General features: G+C 44.3%; 1 protein-coding gene across 1 annotated transcript in view; it reads right to left on the bottom strand.

The window, feature by feature from the left end:
• The window catches only part of HS1BP3 (HCLS1 binding protein 3), a 53,148-nt gene that overhangs the window by 21,932 nt on the left and 12,278 nt on the right, over positions 1-18,938 (bottom strand). Inside the window, exons 3-4 of the mRNA XM_041421965.1 lie at positions 15,694-15,901; positions 13,583-13,802 (exon numbers count right to left, since the gene is read on the bottom strand). Coding sequence (XP_041277899.1) covers positions 13,583-13,802; positions 15,694-15,901 — 428 coding nt within the window. The remainder of the gene's footprint in view (positions 1-13,582; positions 13,803-15,693; positions 15,902-18,938) is intronic.

Raw genomic sequence — 18,938 nt, 5'->3', positions numbered from 1 at the left:
AGTGCTTGAAATGACATGAGGGTTGTGCTAGAGCTCTGCAAAGTCATAGCCTGAACTGGAGCCAATGAAGTGCTTTGGGCACAGAACAAAGGCACATGGGGGTGCTTGAAGGAGCAAAGGCTGCTGTGATACTGCCAGAGGAGTGTATATGGAGGGAAGCTTGATGTCCATGCCAACTTCTAGAAAGGATCCTTGTGAGGGGCCCTGGGTACCACCCTTTCCAGGTAAGCAGAGAGCAGAAAGGAGACTGTTGTCCTTTGCCATGTTGTCCATTTGGCTGTAGGGCTTAAGGATACCTCAACATCTTTCATAATATCCACCAGCAGCACACAACAGCACCATGGCAGCATCCCCCCTGTGAGCAATGGTGCTGTGCTGCCAACAGCTGGAAAAGGACTGGCAGACCAAGGAAAATCCTCCATGACAGTAAGGGATACAACTGGCTGGGTAACATCTCCAGCATCACCTCCCAAGAGCAACTAAACCAATGCTTACTGACAACAAACCACAATGTTTGGATAGCCCCAAAACACCTCACAGCTTTCAGAATTCACTCTCTGCACCTCTGCTTGTCAGGGCACACCAGCATTGTTCCTTTACGGATCAGGAATGCAATGTGGTCCTGAAAACCAGAAGTGAGCTATCTGCAGCCCAAACAGGATGTCTTTGAAATGAAAAATCGAAACTAATTCTCCTGAGACTCTGGTGCACAGTTCTAGGCCATGTGCTTCTCCTTCACATCGGCATTGTGTGGCACTGCCCTCGTCTCTTGGCAGCATCACTGAACAAATAAAAACAACTCCAGTGAGGTCAGGGTTTGGTGCAACAGCCCCTGAGGGACAAAGTGAGGGTTAACCCTCAGGAGTCTCTTGAGAACACATTTGCTTTTTTCTGTATTACAGGAACAGCTGGGGCCATGGCTCTGTCACTCATAGCCAAGAGGAGAAAGATGGATGATTCAGGAATAAGTTTCCAGGACAAGACTATTAACACACAGCAACAGCCTATGCTGGCAGATAACCCATCACACAGATGAAAAATGAGATGTCTGTTGCAAACAGGTCTAGATAATGTAGTAAGTTCTCATTAGCCACACAGGCACAGGGTGTGGCTTTCCTCCAGCAAGCAGCAGGGTGATTGAAAAAGGGCTCTAGGGAGCGTGGCCAGCAAGAGTGTGGCACAGCAGTTCACACAGGCAGGGCTGCAGGTTTCCTCCTGCCTGTGGGGTTTTCAGTTTGTTGTTGGTTTTGTCTTCACTGGTTGGTTGGTTTTGGGTTTTTTTGTTAGTAATGGTTTTTACACAATCAAAAACTGCAGTTAGTAAAAGTCTATGTAGCCAAAGAGAACCCTCCTAAAAGGATGTGTCTGGCCAGACCCATTCCTGTGCAGAGTGTTTGAGCTTATCAGTGGAACCAGGGGATGTTGCACAAGAAGCCTGCCTGCAGTGTGAACAGGTGAATGATCTCCTCTCATTGGTGGCTGAGCTTAGGGAGGAAGTTGAAAGACTAAGAAGTATTAGGAAAAGTGAAAGGGAAACAGATTGGTGGGGTTTTGCCCTTTCATCCTTGAGGGAGGCCCACCAGGAGTCAGAGGACTCCCATGCCTCCCACTGTCAAGCCATAGGAAGACACCTGGTGGATGAAGGGGAGTGGAAATGGGTCCCTACTCAGGAAGGTAATAAATATTCCTCCTGACCCCCATCACGTATCCAGGAGTCAATTCAGAATAGGTATGAGGGCCTGGATCTAGAGGGTCAGACAGATGATGTAGAAGAAAATTATCTGGGGGAGGGAGCCTCCCAGTTACGCTTCATCTGTCAGACAGATCACCTCCTCTAACATCAAAAAGGAAAGAAGGGAAATCATGGTGACTCCCTTCTGAGGGGAACAGAGGGCCCCATATATTGACCAGACCCATCCCACATGGAGATCTGCTGCCTGCTTGGGGCCCAGGTACGGGATATCACTGAGAGACTCCCTGGGCTGATTTAGCCCTCTGATTATTACCCAGTGCTGACACTCCAAGCTGGCAGTGATGAGATTGTAAACAGGAGTATCAGGGCAATTAAAAGGGACTTCAGGGCACTGGGTCAGGGGGTTGATAGGGCAAGAGCAAAGGTAGTGTTCTGCTCAGTCCCTTTGGTGGCAGAGAAAAATGATTAAAGGAATAGGAGAGTTCACATTATCAACAAGCAGCCCAAGGGTTGGTGTCATCAGCAGAATTTTGGGTTCTTTGATCATGGGGCAACTTATACAGCACCTGGCCTGCTGGAACTGGATGGACCTCATCTCTCTGTTAAGGGCAGAAGGATTTTAGCTCGTGAACTGGTGGAACTCACTGAGAGGGCTTTGAACTAGGTTTGAAGGGGGAAGGGGATGCAGCTGGGCCGTCTGGAAGCAGGCCCAGGGGTGGTAAGCCTGAGTTAGGGGTGAAATCAGCAGCCCAGCTGAGGCGCATGGATACCAGTGCATGCAGCATGGGCAACAAACAAGAAGAGCTGGAGGCCATGGTACAGCAGCAGAGCTGTGATGTAATTGCCATCACAGAAACATGGTGGGATGACTCACATAGCTGGAGTGCTGCACTGGATGGCTACAAGCTCTTCAGGAGAGATAGGAAATGGGGAAGAGGTGGAGGGGTGGCCCTTATATCAGGGAGGCCTTTGGTGCCATAGGTATATCTAATGATAATGAAGTTGAATGCCTGTGGGTAAGAATTAAGGGGAAGGCCAACAAAGCTCACATCCTACTGGGAATCTGTTATCATTCACCCAGCCAGGAAGAAGAGGTGGACAACTTATTCCATAAGCAGCTGGAGAATGTGCCCTGGTGGCCAGGAAGGCCAATGGCTCCTGGCCTGGATCAGGAATAGTGCGGTCAGCAGAAGCAGGGAGGTCATTCTTCCCCTGTACTCAGCACTGGTGAGGCCACACCTCGAGTGCTGTGTCCAGTTCTCAGTTCAGGAAGGACACTGAGACACTTGAGCACATCCTGAGGAGGCAACGAGGCTGATGAGGGGCTTGGAACACAAACCCTGTGAGGAATGATTGAGGGAGCTGGAGGTGTTTAGCCTGGAGAAAAGGAGACTCAGAGGTAAGCTTATCACTCTCTACAACTTCCTGAAAGGTGCTTGTGGTCAGGTGGGGCTGGTCTCTTTCTCCAGGCAGCAACTGACAGAAGCAGAGGACACAGTCTCAAGCTGCATCAAGGGAAATATAGGTTGGAAATTAGGAAAAAGTTATTTACTGAAAGAGTGATAAAGTACTGGAATGGTCTGCCTGGGGAGGTGGTGGAGTCACCGTCCCTGGATGTGTTTAAAAAAAGACTGGATATGGCACTTGGTGACACGGTTTAGTTGAGGTGTTAGGGAATGGGTTGGACCGTTTAATCTTGAAGGTCTCTTCCAACCCGGTGATTCTGTGATTCTGTAAGATGGTTTTGAGGGTATGACACTGTGTTTTGTGTTTAATGATGCCATCAAGTATGCTTCAGATGCTATCACAGACAAAAAGCAATAAAGCAAGGAAGAAAGAAGCTTACAAGTCTTCCATTCAAACCACTCCAATCCATTTGTGTATCGTGACAAAGAGCAGTTATTAACAGAAAATTGTGGTTCAGAGAGCAGACCTCAGAAAATAACCTATACTACTGAAAATCAAAATCAAGACCTTGTCCAAGCCATGTGATAAACCACAGCTCACACTCACAGGGCTGAGCTCTGTTACAGCCCCAAAGAGGCAGGCTAGGCTGCACCTATCCAGCTCCAGGCTAGTTCCTGACTGTGCCACCACCCAACAGAGTGCCAGCTGAGAGGAGCCAGCAGCCACACCCATCCTTGCTGCAAAATGCCCCTGCGGGTTTATGGCCACAGAGCATCCTCAGGTGCCAGGGATACACTCAGTACTGCCTGCACCTCATTACAGGGCTCCAACAGCTCCAACCCTGACTCCTAAAAATGCACATTCCCCAGGCTGCCCTGTGGGCAACAAAAGGCCAACAACAGCAAATAAATGTGGTGAGTGCACGGGCTGCGATAATGGTGCACAGCAACTGCCTTGTGAGTTTTTAGCATGCTCCCCAGCATGAATTTGGCTAATTATTGCTTTCTCAAATGATGCCTGGACAAAATTTAGGGATCAGTACAAGCTTAGGGCCCTTCTGGTTTTGGACATAGCCAGTTTGCTCTGGAGAGCAGAAGGATTCAACTGTTGGACAGAAGTTACTTTATTCTAGTTGGCAAAAGCGACACTACAGTTCCTGTCTGCTTTTATTTAGCAGTTTAGCCACAGTCAAACCACCTACCACAGCTGTGTATTTCACTTTCATAATGAATCTTACTCCCTCTATGATTTGGACATGACTGAGCATATTAGCCAATATGGAAAGAAAGGGTTTGACTCTTACCCAAAATGTACAGAAAGTAATGGAAAGTATTTTTTTTTGCTTCAACAACAGTGTCATTAACAACTATCTGAATGGCATATTTCTGTGCAAAGGGGAACTTTTCCCTAGGCAGATCTATAAAATCAGTTTTATTCCTTTTACTAAAGGGATAATGGAGAAATCTAACTTTTAAGTACTGTGATATGACCCAAGAAATTCAAGTGCAGAATGAAGAGCTGCTGTGTCCCAGATGCATCTGTCCTTAGGGCCATTCCTTTTTAATTGACACTTCAGATGATTCCAGACCTGGCCAAATGCTGCAAGGGGCAGCAGTAAAAGATATGATCCCCAGGTGTGTTAATTACTACCAATCTGTAGTTATATAGCTAAATCATGCATTTTTTGTAAAGTTTTACAGATTGCTTTCAAAAATGGTTTTCCGAAAGCTGATTCTTTGATCCTTTGAAATGAAGACAGAAATGTCTGCAGCAGGTCCATGGGGAAAATGAACAATGGTTTTATGAAGTCTGCTGAATTAGGAACCTGACAGCATCAGATGAAAGGAAAAACAAGTCTCCCATTTCGACTTAAACTGAGCACACATTAACCTCACAGACAGCTTCTTCAGTGCACAGTAAAGCAATAGGGCAGCTCTGAATCCATCCCTCATTAGCAGTCTGTCTCATCTATGAGCAGTTCCCTGCATCTGTCCATTAAAGATTTCCCCTGCCTTGGTGAAAGGAGCAGGCTCATCGTTGAGGTAATGCTTTTTTATTCTAATTAAGGACTTGAGTCATCCTATTATTGTAAAGTCCATGAAACAAAACATGTTTAAATCTGCCCAATTACATCATGTTCAATCCTCTTCCAAAGGAGAAGGAAAAAAAAAAAAAAGACACTTTTGATTCTGTGTAGTCATAAATTTATGCTCTAGCCTCTCTAAAGGATCTCCTGCCTCCTGCTCCTCTCTTTCTCTAGTTAAGTAAGGACTTGCTGGACATGCCTGCAGAGCGGCTCACAGCATCTCCTGCACGCCTTCAGTGCTGCCCAGCTCTGCTACAAATGCCTGCACATCCTGCCAAAACCAAAAGCCAGGAGTTCACTCAGAGGACTATGGGAATTATTTAAAAGCTGGTACCAGCTAGTGGCAATGGCATTTTATTCCAGTTCCCTGGTATTACTTGGCTCCACAGTTCTTCTGTATACAGAAAAGTGTATGTTAAGTTTTACTCCTTTAGTACATTGTAAACAATGAACCAGGTCTGTTAAAAATCCTGTGAAATCTTTATTAAAAGAAGACAATCTACTTTAGCAATCTGGTCAAATTCCAAGCTGGGTATTTGCATTTACATGGGTGCAATTCTCTCTGCATTTCCAGTTGAATTAAGTGTTCTTCATTTATGGTGCTGCAATGCAGTGTTGCATGAAGCAATTAAGTCCTTGCTGCATTTTACCCCAGGTGAAGTTACATTTGTGTTCTGCTTGGAAACACCACTGGATGGTACACAGCTGTAACACTACACAGACTAGAGAGCTATTTTCAGCCCTTTGGGCTTAGGATGATGGCATAAACACAAATTAACTATTTATAAAACCCATTAAAGTATATTCAGTGTTCTAATCAGAGAGAAAATGAAGCACATTAAAATAATTACTTAAACTCTTTCCCAGAGGATTCTCATGTTCCAGCTGTGGATGTACTGGAATCACTCAAGCCAGTCATGACAGAAACTCATCACTGAACTTTAAGCCAGGCAATTGCTTAAAAACCTGGGGAAATAATGACTGCATAATCTCATGGGACTAAAAATCCAGCACTAGACAGGGACATATGAATGCTGATAAGGACAATGCTGGCACAGGGAGGACTCACAAGTTTTCCTTAGGTCAGGGAAATGACTATTTCCAAAAGAAAAGAAAACACAGAGCAGCCAATTTTAGAGCTGTGACTTGTGTATCCATTCCAAACCTCTCTGGCAGTGTGAGTGCCCTAGCTCTGATCCCAAGGTACAGTTCTTTCTGATTGCTGGGGCAGACATAGCAGCAACCACCTGTGCAATACACTCTCCTGAAGGAGTGCTTATGGATAGAATATATGTCAACTACATGTCCAGGAGTACCCAAAAATCTCAGTTTTCCTGAGCATAATTCTATTCAGTCTGCCCTCCCAAAGAAAAGCTATGAGAGAAGAGGGTCAAGTTTTTCACACATCCAACTTGATTCCCCTGGCTGGGAAGTACAGCTAGGAAAGGGTCTCAGCTCCACCACTTGGAGCCACACAAGCCTTGGTAGAGTTATCTCAAAGAGAACAGGTTTCTGCCACTCAGAAGACTTTAAACAGAATGAATATGGATGATTTTGTAAGATCAGCTAAACATAGTTTCATTTTCCATTGTTTTCTCTCAATCACCCTCAACGTCCCATTTGTGGGGGCACAGCAAGATTTTCAGTAAGGAAACACATTGGAAGTTGTTCTCAGGGGATGGAATTGGTGGCAGCAAAGAAAGGAAAGCCCTCTGCATAGGAAACACCACTCACAAAGCACCTATAAAAACAAAAATGTTCAGGAGATAAACTGAAGGGATGAAATTTCTGCAAGGAGAGCACCCCTGCCAACCTGCTTTATTCCCTAGACACTCAGTTAAAACAATCCAGGAGAGGCTACAAGGTTGCCTCTAAAAAAGGTTGAGACCAGACAATTTATGGAAAGTGAGGTAGGCTTATCCTCTAACTGGGTAGGTAATACAGAATTTTTGCTCCCTTTTCTTCTTCTCTCTTTGATGGAGAAGAACACCACACCAGACTATTATCTTTGGTTTCAGAAAAATTTCATCTGTCAGTAGAAGACCAATGGGGTTGTTTACTGGGATGTTGTGAGCTGCCAATCTGACAGCAGCTGGATTGGAATTGTGACAAATACTTGTGTCACTTGGCAAAGTGATGGTCAAACATGCCTTGCAACCTAAGCTTGTGACTCAACAACTGACAGAAAATAGAGATTTGCCTGTTTAAATCTCTGAAGGCCTCTCAGCTGTGAGCACAGATACACACACTGCTAGGAAAACAAAGCTCTCTTTTCTTTCATTGTTTTGACTACCTGAATTTTGTTAAAGAAAAAAATAACCTGTATCTTCACTCTTCTTTGATGTTTTGACACTTTCTCTCTCTTTTAGCTGACCGGAACACACAGACAAGTTGTTTTTATGCTTTGTATAAATCCTACTGGATTCAGAGGGGAAGCAAACACATACCTGGCTGGACCAAAAGGCAGCTGTGAATTTGTGAGTGGCTGAGGAGCAGGATGCCTGAGGAGTGGCAGGAATACAACCCTGCCAGCCAAGGACCAGAAGGCACAGCAGCTGAACACACATTTTGTCAAGTTTGCTGCAGACCATCTGTCCAGCAGACAGCAGCTGTGCCACAACACACTCCAGCCTGCAGAAATTTTCTTCCTTGGAAGGGAAAATCCGTGAGGAAGTATGCTACCCTCACCTATTACAGCTCTGGGCACTTGGAAACCACTTGGAAAGATGCTGAATGCAGGATTCCCTTTAAGCTGATTTCTGCCTCTTCATCAGCCACTCTCAGCTGCCCAAGGTTACTGGCAGACAAAGCAAGATCAAATGCTGCCACTCAATTCTTCCTGAAAGACAGAAGGCTGAGGCCATTCTAGGCTCTTCTGCCACAACAGAGAAGAGGAAAGGAAAGGGAGCACTGGGATCAACAACTCAGGAGTCAAGCTCTAGTCTGGCTGCCACTAAGGGGCTGGGATTAGTGGAAACACAAAGGTGTAGGATGCAACCCAGAAACAATTGCTGGCTTGTGTGCCAACCCACCTCCTCCTGCAGCCTGCCTGGCTCTACAGGCTCTGGCAAGGCCAGGGCTGGCTCCTGGCTGCTCATTCCCTGCCAGTCTGCTGCTCCAAGCCATCACCTACTTCATCTGCAGCCAGGAAAAACACTGAGTGCCTTAATAATCGCCTTACCAACTACACCCAGCAACAGCAAACCTCTAGCACTGGAGGTACTTGAGCTTGACCCCAGCAACAACCAGCTACAAAGAATTAAAAAACCCCTGGCAGAAGACACCCAAAACGTCAGCCCTCACCAGCCCCATCCTTTCCTAACTATTGTCAGGACTTATCTGTGTTTAAACACAACAGATGCAAAGCTTCCACCCACCCACATGTCTGTATTCCTCAGGAGAGGCACAGATTTGGATGAGGAGAAGTCGTAAGGAAATCCTCTGAAACAATAGTAAAGGCACAGAGTCAAGAAAGAAATTCTCCAGGACCCATGATGAGATAGAAGAACTCTTGCCTAGGGAATACTCACCTCTGTGCAGTTTGCCAGGAAAAACCTATGCCTGGGGAAATACATGATGTCACTGAAAGATTTAGGGAGGCAAAGGAAAAAGGACGGAAGGGAGGAACCCTGTGTGGAGGAGAGGCTGCAGAGAGCTGATGAAGACAGGAAAAAAAGCTCAGGAAAAGGTGGGTTCACCCAAAGTGGTGAACAAATATTACCTCAGAAGGTAATTGCAGCTGAAGACATGCATGCATGGAAAGGGCTGCTGCATGTTTAACCCATGAGGCAGCCACACTCCTTTTGCAGAATTACTGCTGCTTTGTTCAGAGGAGCTGCTTCAGTCATTTTAATCAGCTGCTGTCTGAGGTTTTTTGGAATGAACTAAGTACAAGTACTAAATTCAGTTGTTGTGACTACAAAGTGGGAGGAGAGGGATGCTAAAGCTCTTGGCTTCAAAATATAAACAGTAAAACTCTGTATTTTACCCACAGAGGAAGAAGACAAAACCCAATTCAGTTACTGTGATGTGTTTTTAACTTGCTTTAAGAAGAATACCTGGAAATGTGAACTTGATCTTGCTTGGATTAAGCATCCAACTGGATGCCTGACTTGTCTACAGAAAGCCAAGCCCTAGGGCAGCTTGAGGGCAGAGTGGAGAAAGATAGCAGCAGGCAGAAAGCTCTGTGGGTAGAAGAACAGGGGACATACTGTTTTTTTTGAGTAGTTCCTTCACAGTCTGGGCCTGAGCACAGTAGCTTGGTTCAACAGTTCAAGCTGTTAGAACAGCCCCTGGTACACCTTGGCATGGGACAACCTGCCTTCTCCCAAACCATCCCAATCACAGCCCAGGAGGCAGCCCAGGCCAGCAGGCACTTGCTGTGGGCATTCTGGACACAGCCAACCTCCCTGAGAGGACAGGAGAATGTCACGGTACAGCCACGGCCAGACACGGCCAAGTCAGCCCTGGCTGAGCTGGCTGAGCACTGCTGCTGCTCTGCATCCCTGCTGCACACAGCTCCCCTCACTCCATGCCAACCTCCCCTCAAACCACTGGCAAATCCCACCTTTTTCCACTGCAGAATTTTCAACAGTACCATCAGGTTCAGGTGAATAGCTCATCCAGCTTGTGCTGCTCTTCCATGCCCTGTCCTTCAGAGGATTAACCTTTTTCAGATCCATTGCTCTTGTTTCTTTCATTTCTAAAGGCATGCCAGCTGGAGAGCTCCCTGCAACTGAGACTAGCCACACAATACTATTTTGCAATTTATGAGGAAAATCCTCTAAAATATTTCTAAAAAATACTGCACCTTTAAAAACTCTGATACCAAAGCACTATGGTAGCCTACTAAGGATTTAAAAATATGTATCTGCAAATGTTGAGCCCTATTAATTTAAAGAAGAGTGACAAAGAGTGGTGACAAAGCTGAGTCAATATACCTAATATTGTCCCTACAACAGGAGTTAATTACATATCTGATTTCCTACTTGTAAGGGAATTAAAACACTTTAACAAAGGAATATTATAATGATTGTAGCTAAAGAGAAAAAAAGTGAAAAAAAAAAAACCCCAAACCCAAGAGATGCACCTTTTAAAAAAAATGCTGCGAGAGCCTTATAGTGACTTACAAGTCACTGTATACTTAAAGTGCTAAGAAAAGTGAAAGAGAGCTAAAAGTGTGCCACTGCTGCAAAAGTGACTACACTACAATTCATTCCCTTATGCACAGCTGATATCAAAGGATAGTCTTACTCTGTAGTATGAGTGATTTTTCTTACAGGACCTGTATATTCTGTCCAAAGCTGAAAAGATTTCTACAAATGTCCAGGAAAGCTTGCAGAGTAATTGGTGACAATACACTGAAATACCGCTACTCCAAAATATCAAGAAAGGCAGAGGGTGAAGAGAAGAACACATATTTCAATGAATATCAACACTGCATCCTACAAATGTAAGTTAATATTGAGCATCTTTTATTCTAGGAAGAACCAGGCTTCTGGGGTAAAAAAATATAAAGGAGGAGGCATGTTAAGAGATGAAAACTTAATGAGAAATATGTATTGTTTTTCACATGTTCCTGGTTTGGACAGCAAAACCTCAAGTCTTTCTGTTTTTAAGAATCCCAGAATCACCCTGCTAACACAGAGAAAAAGCTTTGAGGCATAAGAACCATACAACAGAGAAACACAAAGTTTGTAGATCATCATTAATACCCACAGAACATGAGGAGCTGAACTGGCAAGTGAGTTTGCCCACCTGCCATCAAAGAACAACTCAGACACAGCCCTGAAAGCGAGGCAGAGAATCAGCACCCCTGGGATGTCTCTTCCAGGCAAAAGGAACCAGGCCATTATGAGCTTCCACCTGGATGAACACCAGCAATACAAAACCAGGAAAAAAAAGGCTCTAGCTTAGCATTTTACCCCTAAGGCCTGATATTTAACTGGATATTGGGTGGTTCAGCAGCACAGCAGCAGTGCTGGGCCAAATCCAATTCACAGCCTTCTGGCCCAGGAGGAGAAGTTGTTACCAAATGAAGCATGCTGACAGCATATGGAGGCCTGTGCTACTGGAGCAGTTTCATCCTCATCCAGAAAGCAAAAACCTGTAAGATTATGCCAAACACATGATTCAATTTAGGTTGGAGCTCTGCTGCTCAAAGCACTCTGGACACCACTACTTCACAAAATGGACTGGCTTGTTTCAGTGCTGACTCTACAGCTTTCCAAAGGTTTTTCAGAGAGGAAAGGAGTATGGATTTTTTTTTTCCCTTTTTAACCTGAATTTACTAGGCACTAGGGGACAATTTACTACTAAACACATTTATCTATCTTCTTCACCTCCCGTTTATTCATTCCCATGCCCAAATAACTTCAAGCACACGTGAAGCACTAAAGCTGTGGGGTTTCAGCTCCCTCTTCAAAGGAAGCAAGCACCAAACATTTTAACAGGCATAGAAGACACCCTAAAATGTCCCCTGAGAACTGCATATCCACTGACCACTATCTCCTGCCTTTGGCCTCTCACCTAGACACCTCTTACTAGATGGCACAGAACTGGGATACAGTGCTGATGTACAATCTGATCTCCACTGATGTGAGCTGAAAATAATTTCCATGAAAGCAGGATGAGTTACAGGAGAACAGAGACAATGAAAAAAAACCCCTCAGAATTCTTGTTTCCACCTTCATGTTTCTGCCCCAACACTGTACACGTGAGAATCACAGAAACAATAATAAATAGATATGGAAGTTTCTTTTACAGATAGCCAGCCACTGTTTTAGGGTGAAAAACATCTGACTGCATAACTTCTGCTGCAGAGCTGCAGCTCTGTCCTGGTGAAGACCATACTTCTTATATAAATGAAGTTATTTTTACGCAGTAAGAATTCTGTACTTGGAAGGAACTGAAGCAAAAAACTAAATGAGGATTAAATACCAGATCTTGTCATCCTTCAGTGCATTAGAAGACCAAAATAATCAAGATTTTCAAATGCTGTGTCAAGCTGTGCAGAGGAGAAAAGCAAACTTCTTGCTTGCTTTGGCATAGCAAGCTCTTTACAGCTTCTACTTGTTGTAAGTTGGAAAATATAACATTGCATTTGCTAACCCAATAGATCACTTTCCTAGCCAAAAAAGGACAGCTGCTTTTGTAAAAATACTAAGGACCATTTTGTGGGAAGTATTGCTTTATCTAACTTCTTGTTGTAAATAGTTACTTAAAATTTTAAATTCTCCTTAAACAAAAGAATAATTTTGATGCTGAGTAATTCAGCACATTTTGTCAAAAGAGCAATAGTTAATGTTTTCTGGTGATCTTTTTCTGGTGAATCTTTTCTGATTTATAGGATTAAATACTTCAAGTAAAAAGGACAGTGCCTGGGCATACACAATTACATATGATTATAATAGCAGGAAGAAAGTCCAAATAGTGCTTCCAGTATTATTCATCTTATTTGACCACACTTAGTGTAAGAGACTCCAGCTTAGACCTAGAGTGAATGATCCCCTGGAAATGATTTAATGCCACTGGGAAACGGCAAGAGAGGGCTCTGGCTTGTTACACTCAGTTACTGCCTATTGCTATGCAGAAGCACTTTGAAAGCACAGTCTAGATCCAAGACAACATTCAGTAGCAGCTGGTGACTCTGCAGGGCTGGAACCATCCAGGTGGGGCAGGAACCATCCAGCTGGGTCAGTCAGTGCTTACTGAAGATCAAGAACAGGTACACCTTCTTCACTTGGACATCTAAAGCCTGAGACACCCTAAGGAGTCGTTGATACTCATGATCCCAGCACAGAAAAACTTTATTTGCTTCCAGACTTTAGTAGTTAGAAATCAGTTTGGAATTCAGTGAGAAATTCCATCTTGAAGTGAAGAAAGTAACTGACTGAAAATTACTGGACAGGTAAAGACACCCAGATAGCAGTATCAGGAAGCTTTGACCCAATCACTCAGGCTGTTACTGCATATGCCTTAGTGGCATTTAGCATGTGACACCTTCAGACAAAGGCAAAAGGAAAGAAAAGCCACAAGTGAGCAGAAAAGCAGTTCCAGACACTGTAATCAGAGTGTCCTGTGTACTCCAGAAGGCACATCCACTGGATGCTGGAGGGCTGATGCTTTGTGGCGGAACCCTGCAGTGCCCAGCAAAGTACCCTCTGCAGCTGGGACTGTTACCAAGGCACTCATGATGTCCCTGTCACTTCGATGTCCTGAGGAATGTACTGAAAAGGCACTACAAAGTCTCTTCCATCTATCAAAGTACCTCATTCATGAACTACAGAGGCCTGTCCTCCCCTGTGAAATTTAGTGATGTGGGGACAGTGACATACAACAGCCTTATTCAGAAAGGCTGAAGTCTAAATATCTAATTTACAGAATTTTAGCCATACCTGATTATACCAAGAGGGTCTAAAATTTCCTCTTCTTCCTCATCTCCCCCTTCCTTTTTCTCCCACTTTTTGACACCTTCCACTGATAAAAGCTGTGAGATTAAGTCAGGTGTCTTCTCCTCTTTGAAAAAATCGAAGGCCTCATTTTCTTCATCTTCTTTCTCCCTGTCATCAGGCAAGTTTTTACCCTTGAAGTCAATGGCACTGGAAGATTTTGTTCCTGCAAAACATAGTAATGGAGGCAAAACTGAGTATACAAGATAACAACTACAGGTTTTTTATACCTTGCACTTGTTCCTGAGAGTTTTGTTTGTGGAAGGAAGGACATGATCAGCTTTTGTGAAATTTCAAAACACTCCCACTGTTCTCTTTATTCACTATGTGTCATTATGTGTCTGATCTGTTTACTGATTCAAAGTAGTTAAGTAGAGAAAGACAGAGGAAATGAACTTTATCTGAGACACAGCAGCACATGTCAAATCTGCTTATTTATGCTCCTTCTACAGTCAACAGAAACAACAGAATTTCCTCACGGTGATTCATCCCATCCAAATGAAGTCATGTGAGTTTCTCATTGAAAGGCCTATTTCTCTTCTACTGGCTACAGAGACACTGTAAATACTCTGCATAGATGTAGGTAGCTAACTTTCACATAGTTAGTAGAGATAAAAATCCTCTTTTTGATACAATGTAATTAATTTGGGCTCAAATTAGAGCATTGGGCAGCATGTTTCTACAACAGCTCTTCAGTTTACACTGAAAAATGAAGCCTGAAGTTCTAACACCCTTCAGTATGCAAGATGCATCCAGCTCAGCAAATTCAGCCAACTGGAAAAGAAAACTAAGTCTTCTCACCATACTTGTTACATGCAAAGGCCAGCAGAATGAGGAGAAAATGGTTCCTTGTTGTCGAGTTCCTGAATGTCCAGGGAAACAATTTAAAATCATGAGACCAGCTAAAAAAAAGGCTACTGAAAATTGTGATGACTAAAATGCATGGTTATACCATTTTGACTATTGAAGTAACATGGCATGGGAGAGTCACCTCACCCAGCTTTTCATGTCTGCATCTGCCAAATCAGGGTAAGACTGACATTATTCTAAGGCAAATTCTGATTGCACAGAATGCAGTTCAGCCTAGTTTAGCTGCAGACGTGCACCATGGTTAGGTTAACCAGCATGCAAAGATCAATCAACATGAATTCTGAATTACCTGTGCAAGGGATGTGCTTTCAAGAGAATACTGCCCAGGGAAAAAAAGCCCAAACAAAAACCTTACTACCTGAATTTTGCTACACATTAAGAAGCTTTGCCCCCTTTGACTTTAGGAAGCTCCCAATTTCACAGAACTAATCCGGCCACACCTGACACTTCTGCAAAATGGGCTGTTTACACTTGTTAGCTTCTTGCAACTTCATTTACTTAAAAGTAACCCTCCACTAAGAATCCTGCACAGCACCAGGCTGGAGTATTCCATGCTCAGCAGCCCTCAGCTGAATCAAAAGCAGAGAACTCATATGTTCCACTCATTCAGTAACTCCCTGCTATGCCCAAGGGACATAAGAAAGGTACTGTATGAATCACTAGACAAGACAACAAGAGCTGGACATAAGGCTAAGGAAAACTAAGAAAAGAAAAAAACCTAAAAAGAAAAATAACTAGCCAGAGAATGTGTTTAATTAATAAAGAACCTGTTTCCATTTAAATCTTTTTCAGAGTAAATAATTTGCAGGAAAACCAGACAAAACATGGAAGAGTTGCTCACTAAGGGAGACCCTGCACTATCCCTTTAGGGTCCATCTTCCCACTGACAATGTATGACTATTTAGCCTTCTAAACTTACATGTTCTGAAGCACAGCAGGAAATCAGAGACAGGCTAGCACAATGCTTTGGAGGTACCTATCAATATCTCTGAATGAGGAGGGTGTCCACTGAGAGGAGGGAGAAGCACTAGCAAACATGACTGTGCAGCACTGTAAATGCACATGAGGATATTTTCAGTGACAACCTTTATTCTGGCACCCTCTAGTTTTTGGCTGCCCGAATCAAGAACTTAACACTTCCAAAAGGCACACTTATGGGAGAGGGGACACTCACATCTTTTAGTTACCTAAAAATTCCAGTAACTCAGGACTCGTTGCTAGATCCTCATCTTTGGAGATGAATTTCATGATATCATTGAACATAGCTCTTCGTTCAGAGATGTCAGATTCCCCCACAAAGAGAACTTTTCTAGGCAGGAGTGGAAGAGAAACCTGTGGATACCGTGCTGTCAGTCTCTGGTAGAGCTCCTCAATCTCGCTGTACTTCTTGGAAACCTGCAATGAAAATGTGTTGCCTGAGTTCATTTCTTTTCAGGAAAGACAGGAGCAGCAAAGCAGCAGTGAGGTGCTGTGAAACATTAACTGTGGAAGTGGAAAACCATGTATTAGCAAGGAGTTTTACACATGGCCTAGCAAAAGCCTGCTATGTATCCAGTGAATCCTTAAGCATTGTTGCTAGTCTTCTAATTCTGTTATTAAAAATCCACTGCTTAATGGAATTAAAGTTCATTGCCAGAATCCATTTGTCTGACTCATCAGCTAATGAGATACTGGGAAGGTCACCGCTGCAGATACCTTTCTGACAGCAGGAATCCTTGTCCACTAAAAGTGATGCCCAGTCCTGAGAGACAGGAGGGAAGAAAAGCCCTGCCTGGCAGGTACACAGGAAGAAAGCTGCCCATGTCTTTACACCACTGTCCCATTCCTCACTCCTGGTGGCTTCAGTGCCCTTTGGCTGCTTAGGCCTAAAAAACTGTCACGTTTTCTGCCCTGAAGAGCACGTGACACAAAAACCTAAGGGCAAAGACCTCAGCTGACCCCTGACTATTCAGTTTATCCATGAGAAAATAAAAATCAACAACTTGGCCATGCCCTAAAAGTTCTCATACAGGGAGAAGATGCCAGCAGAGTCATTCCTTCTGTGGACAAAGACAGGAAGCCTGAAGAGAAATAAGGCTTAAGATATTACAAGGAAAGCAATAGCTATGGGAATGTTGGTTAGAAAGGTGTGGCTTTTATGCCACATTAAGTATTGAGTTCAGTACCTTAAACCAATACATAAAACCCACACAAAAACAAAACACTGTTTCTAAGTGACGTTACAGATGCAGTGAGGGTGACTTCCCCGCTCTGTGGTGTTATACAGATAATATATTTGTTGAGGCCCTCCATGGATCCATAATCTACCAAACTGTTTCAACTAATACAGAGATTAAAAATAACCCAAAAACCAGTGCTAGTGGAATGCATAGGACACACTCTTTTAGGGTCCAGCTCTCATCCTCCTGTAACACGTGTTGCTGAACTCTAGAGGAGTGAATCCTAATTAGCACTGCAATATGTGCAGTACTGCACATACTGAGATGGATAGAAAAGATGGAGAGACTCAAGCACCACATCTTGGAAAGGAGCAACACAGAGTTCTCCCACCAACACAGTGATAAAGAAAGTCAACCTAACAAGAAGCACATAAGGGAAATGAGTTACAGATCAATGCAGAATTCCTACACTGCATCTATGCAAGCAAACTAAACAGCATCAGGCATATTCCCAGCCACTGGAACCTGAGAGCACCTACTAGACATCTCATTTACAGTGTCTACTGGAACCTGCCAATGTCTGGCACAGTTCCTACACTCTGGGCAGCTGTCATACCCCCAGATAACTATTCAGCCCAAGATTTGGCCCTGTGGAGAGATCCCTCAGCAGCCAGTTTGGGCACTGATGCACACTGCAGATGGTAAGGAAGTTTAATGCTGCGCATGCAGGCAGAGTGTGTGAGCTGCCCTCCAGGCCAGGAACAGGCCCTGGCAGTAACAGGCACACCTCAGCCAGTTCACTGATTCAGATGTGGGCATAAAGAGCAATAACCACCTCAGCTTCATGCTTCCCTGCCTTTCGCAGTAATTATCAACCTAGCCAGATGATTTGGAAAAGCATTTGCATTTCAGCTGTACAATGTTCACTGTGGGTTCAGTGCCCAGTAACAAAAAGCAAGCAGCTTTGTAACAAAGATCTGAAACACAACACCCAACCTGAGTCGACAGGGGAATGAAAACCAAGAATTTTAGAGTTGTCCTGGGAAAGCAACAAAGGTTAAGTGTGAGTAACACTGTGCTCCACATGCCAGATGTGAAATGCCATTCAGCAACCAGGCACTAAAGTGAGGGCAATAGAGATGTTCCAGAACATCACAATCTTCCCTTTGAAAGACACCCCAAAAAGAGAGGGGAAAGCAATTCCAGAGCTTCTGAACTGCTGTACATTTTTAGTTTGCTAGGTCCCAGTAGCACTCTGAGCATGGTAGGATGCCTGAGCCCCTCACAAAAATACTATGTAAGCACCAATGTAAGGGCAGTAAGGAATTCACTGGTGCTCTTTCAAAAGCATAAACATCATTACCATACACCCAGGAAAAAAAAAAAATTGTCTGATTTGCGAAAAACATTTAACATGTAATTAATTTCAATAATAGCTACCAAATTAATTTCTGAAAGCATTATAAGACAGCAGCCAATCAAGATTATGCCAAAACAGTTTTTTAAAAATACTCTAACAGTGAACTGAGATACACAAACTTATTTCTTTCCCCACTTAATTTTCATTCCTCCTCTATCAACGTCTGTAAATTATTCATAAATCTCAATTTATGTCTAATTACACCACTGAACCTAAAGCAAACGCACACCCTCGCATCCCATCGCTAATTGCGCCTTTGTGGATCTGCGTAGGCTTTGAACAACAACGCCGGGAACGCAGAGGCGACACGGAATACCAAGTGTGACAGCACTGTCCCTAGAGCATGCTAATGCGCTTCCCAGAGCCCGCAGCACACCGAGCAGGCCGAAATCCCGCAGTGCCGGGATGCCCTCTGCTGGAACACCCTGCTGTACCAGCGAGGGGTCAGCCCTGCAGCCAGAACCATTCCCAGCTCTCCTAAGCCCAGCGCTGGCCCCTGCCAGCCCCTGCCAGCCGGGCTCCTCACCCGCTGTCCCTGTGCCTCAAGCCCTGGCAGCCACGGGCCCCTCCACACCCTCGCTCAGCTCTGCTGCCAGGTTGGGTTTGGTGCTGGAAATGCCGGGGTAAGGCTGGCTGAGCTCAGCAGCCCCAGACTGCTGTGCTGAGAATCACCAAATGGTTTGGGTTAGAAGGAACCCTAAGGATCATCCTGTTCAATATGGGAGGGACACCTGCCCCTAGACCAGGCTGCTCAGAGCCCCATCCAACCTGGCCTTGAACAGTTCCAGGCATGGGGCAGCCACAGCTTCTCTGGGCAATGCTATGCCAGTGGCTCAGCACCCTCACAGTCAAG

Source organism: Onychostruthus taczanowskii, unplaced genomic scaffold, assembly GCF_017590055.1.
Source record: "Onychostruthus taczanowskii isolate IOZ18803 unplaced genomic scaffold, ASM1759005v1 scaffold11, whole genome shotgun sequence".
NCBI lineage: Eukaryota > Metazoa > Chordata > Aves > Passeriformes > Passeridae > Onychostruthus > Onychostruthus taczanowskii.
The sequence above is the reverse complement of the archived record's forward strand: the minus strand, read 5'-3'. Positions and strand labels throughout refer to the sequence as shown.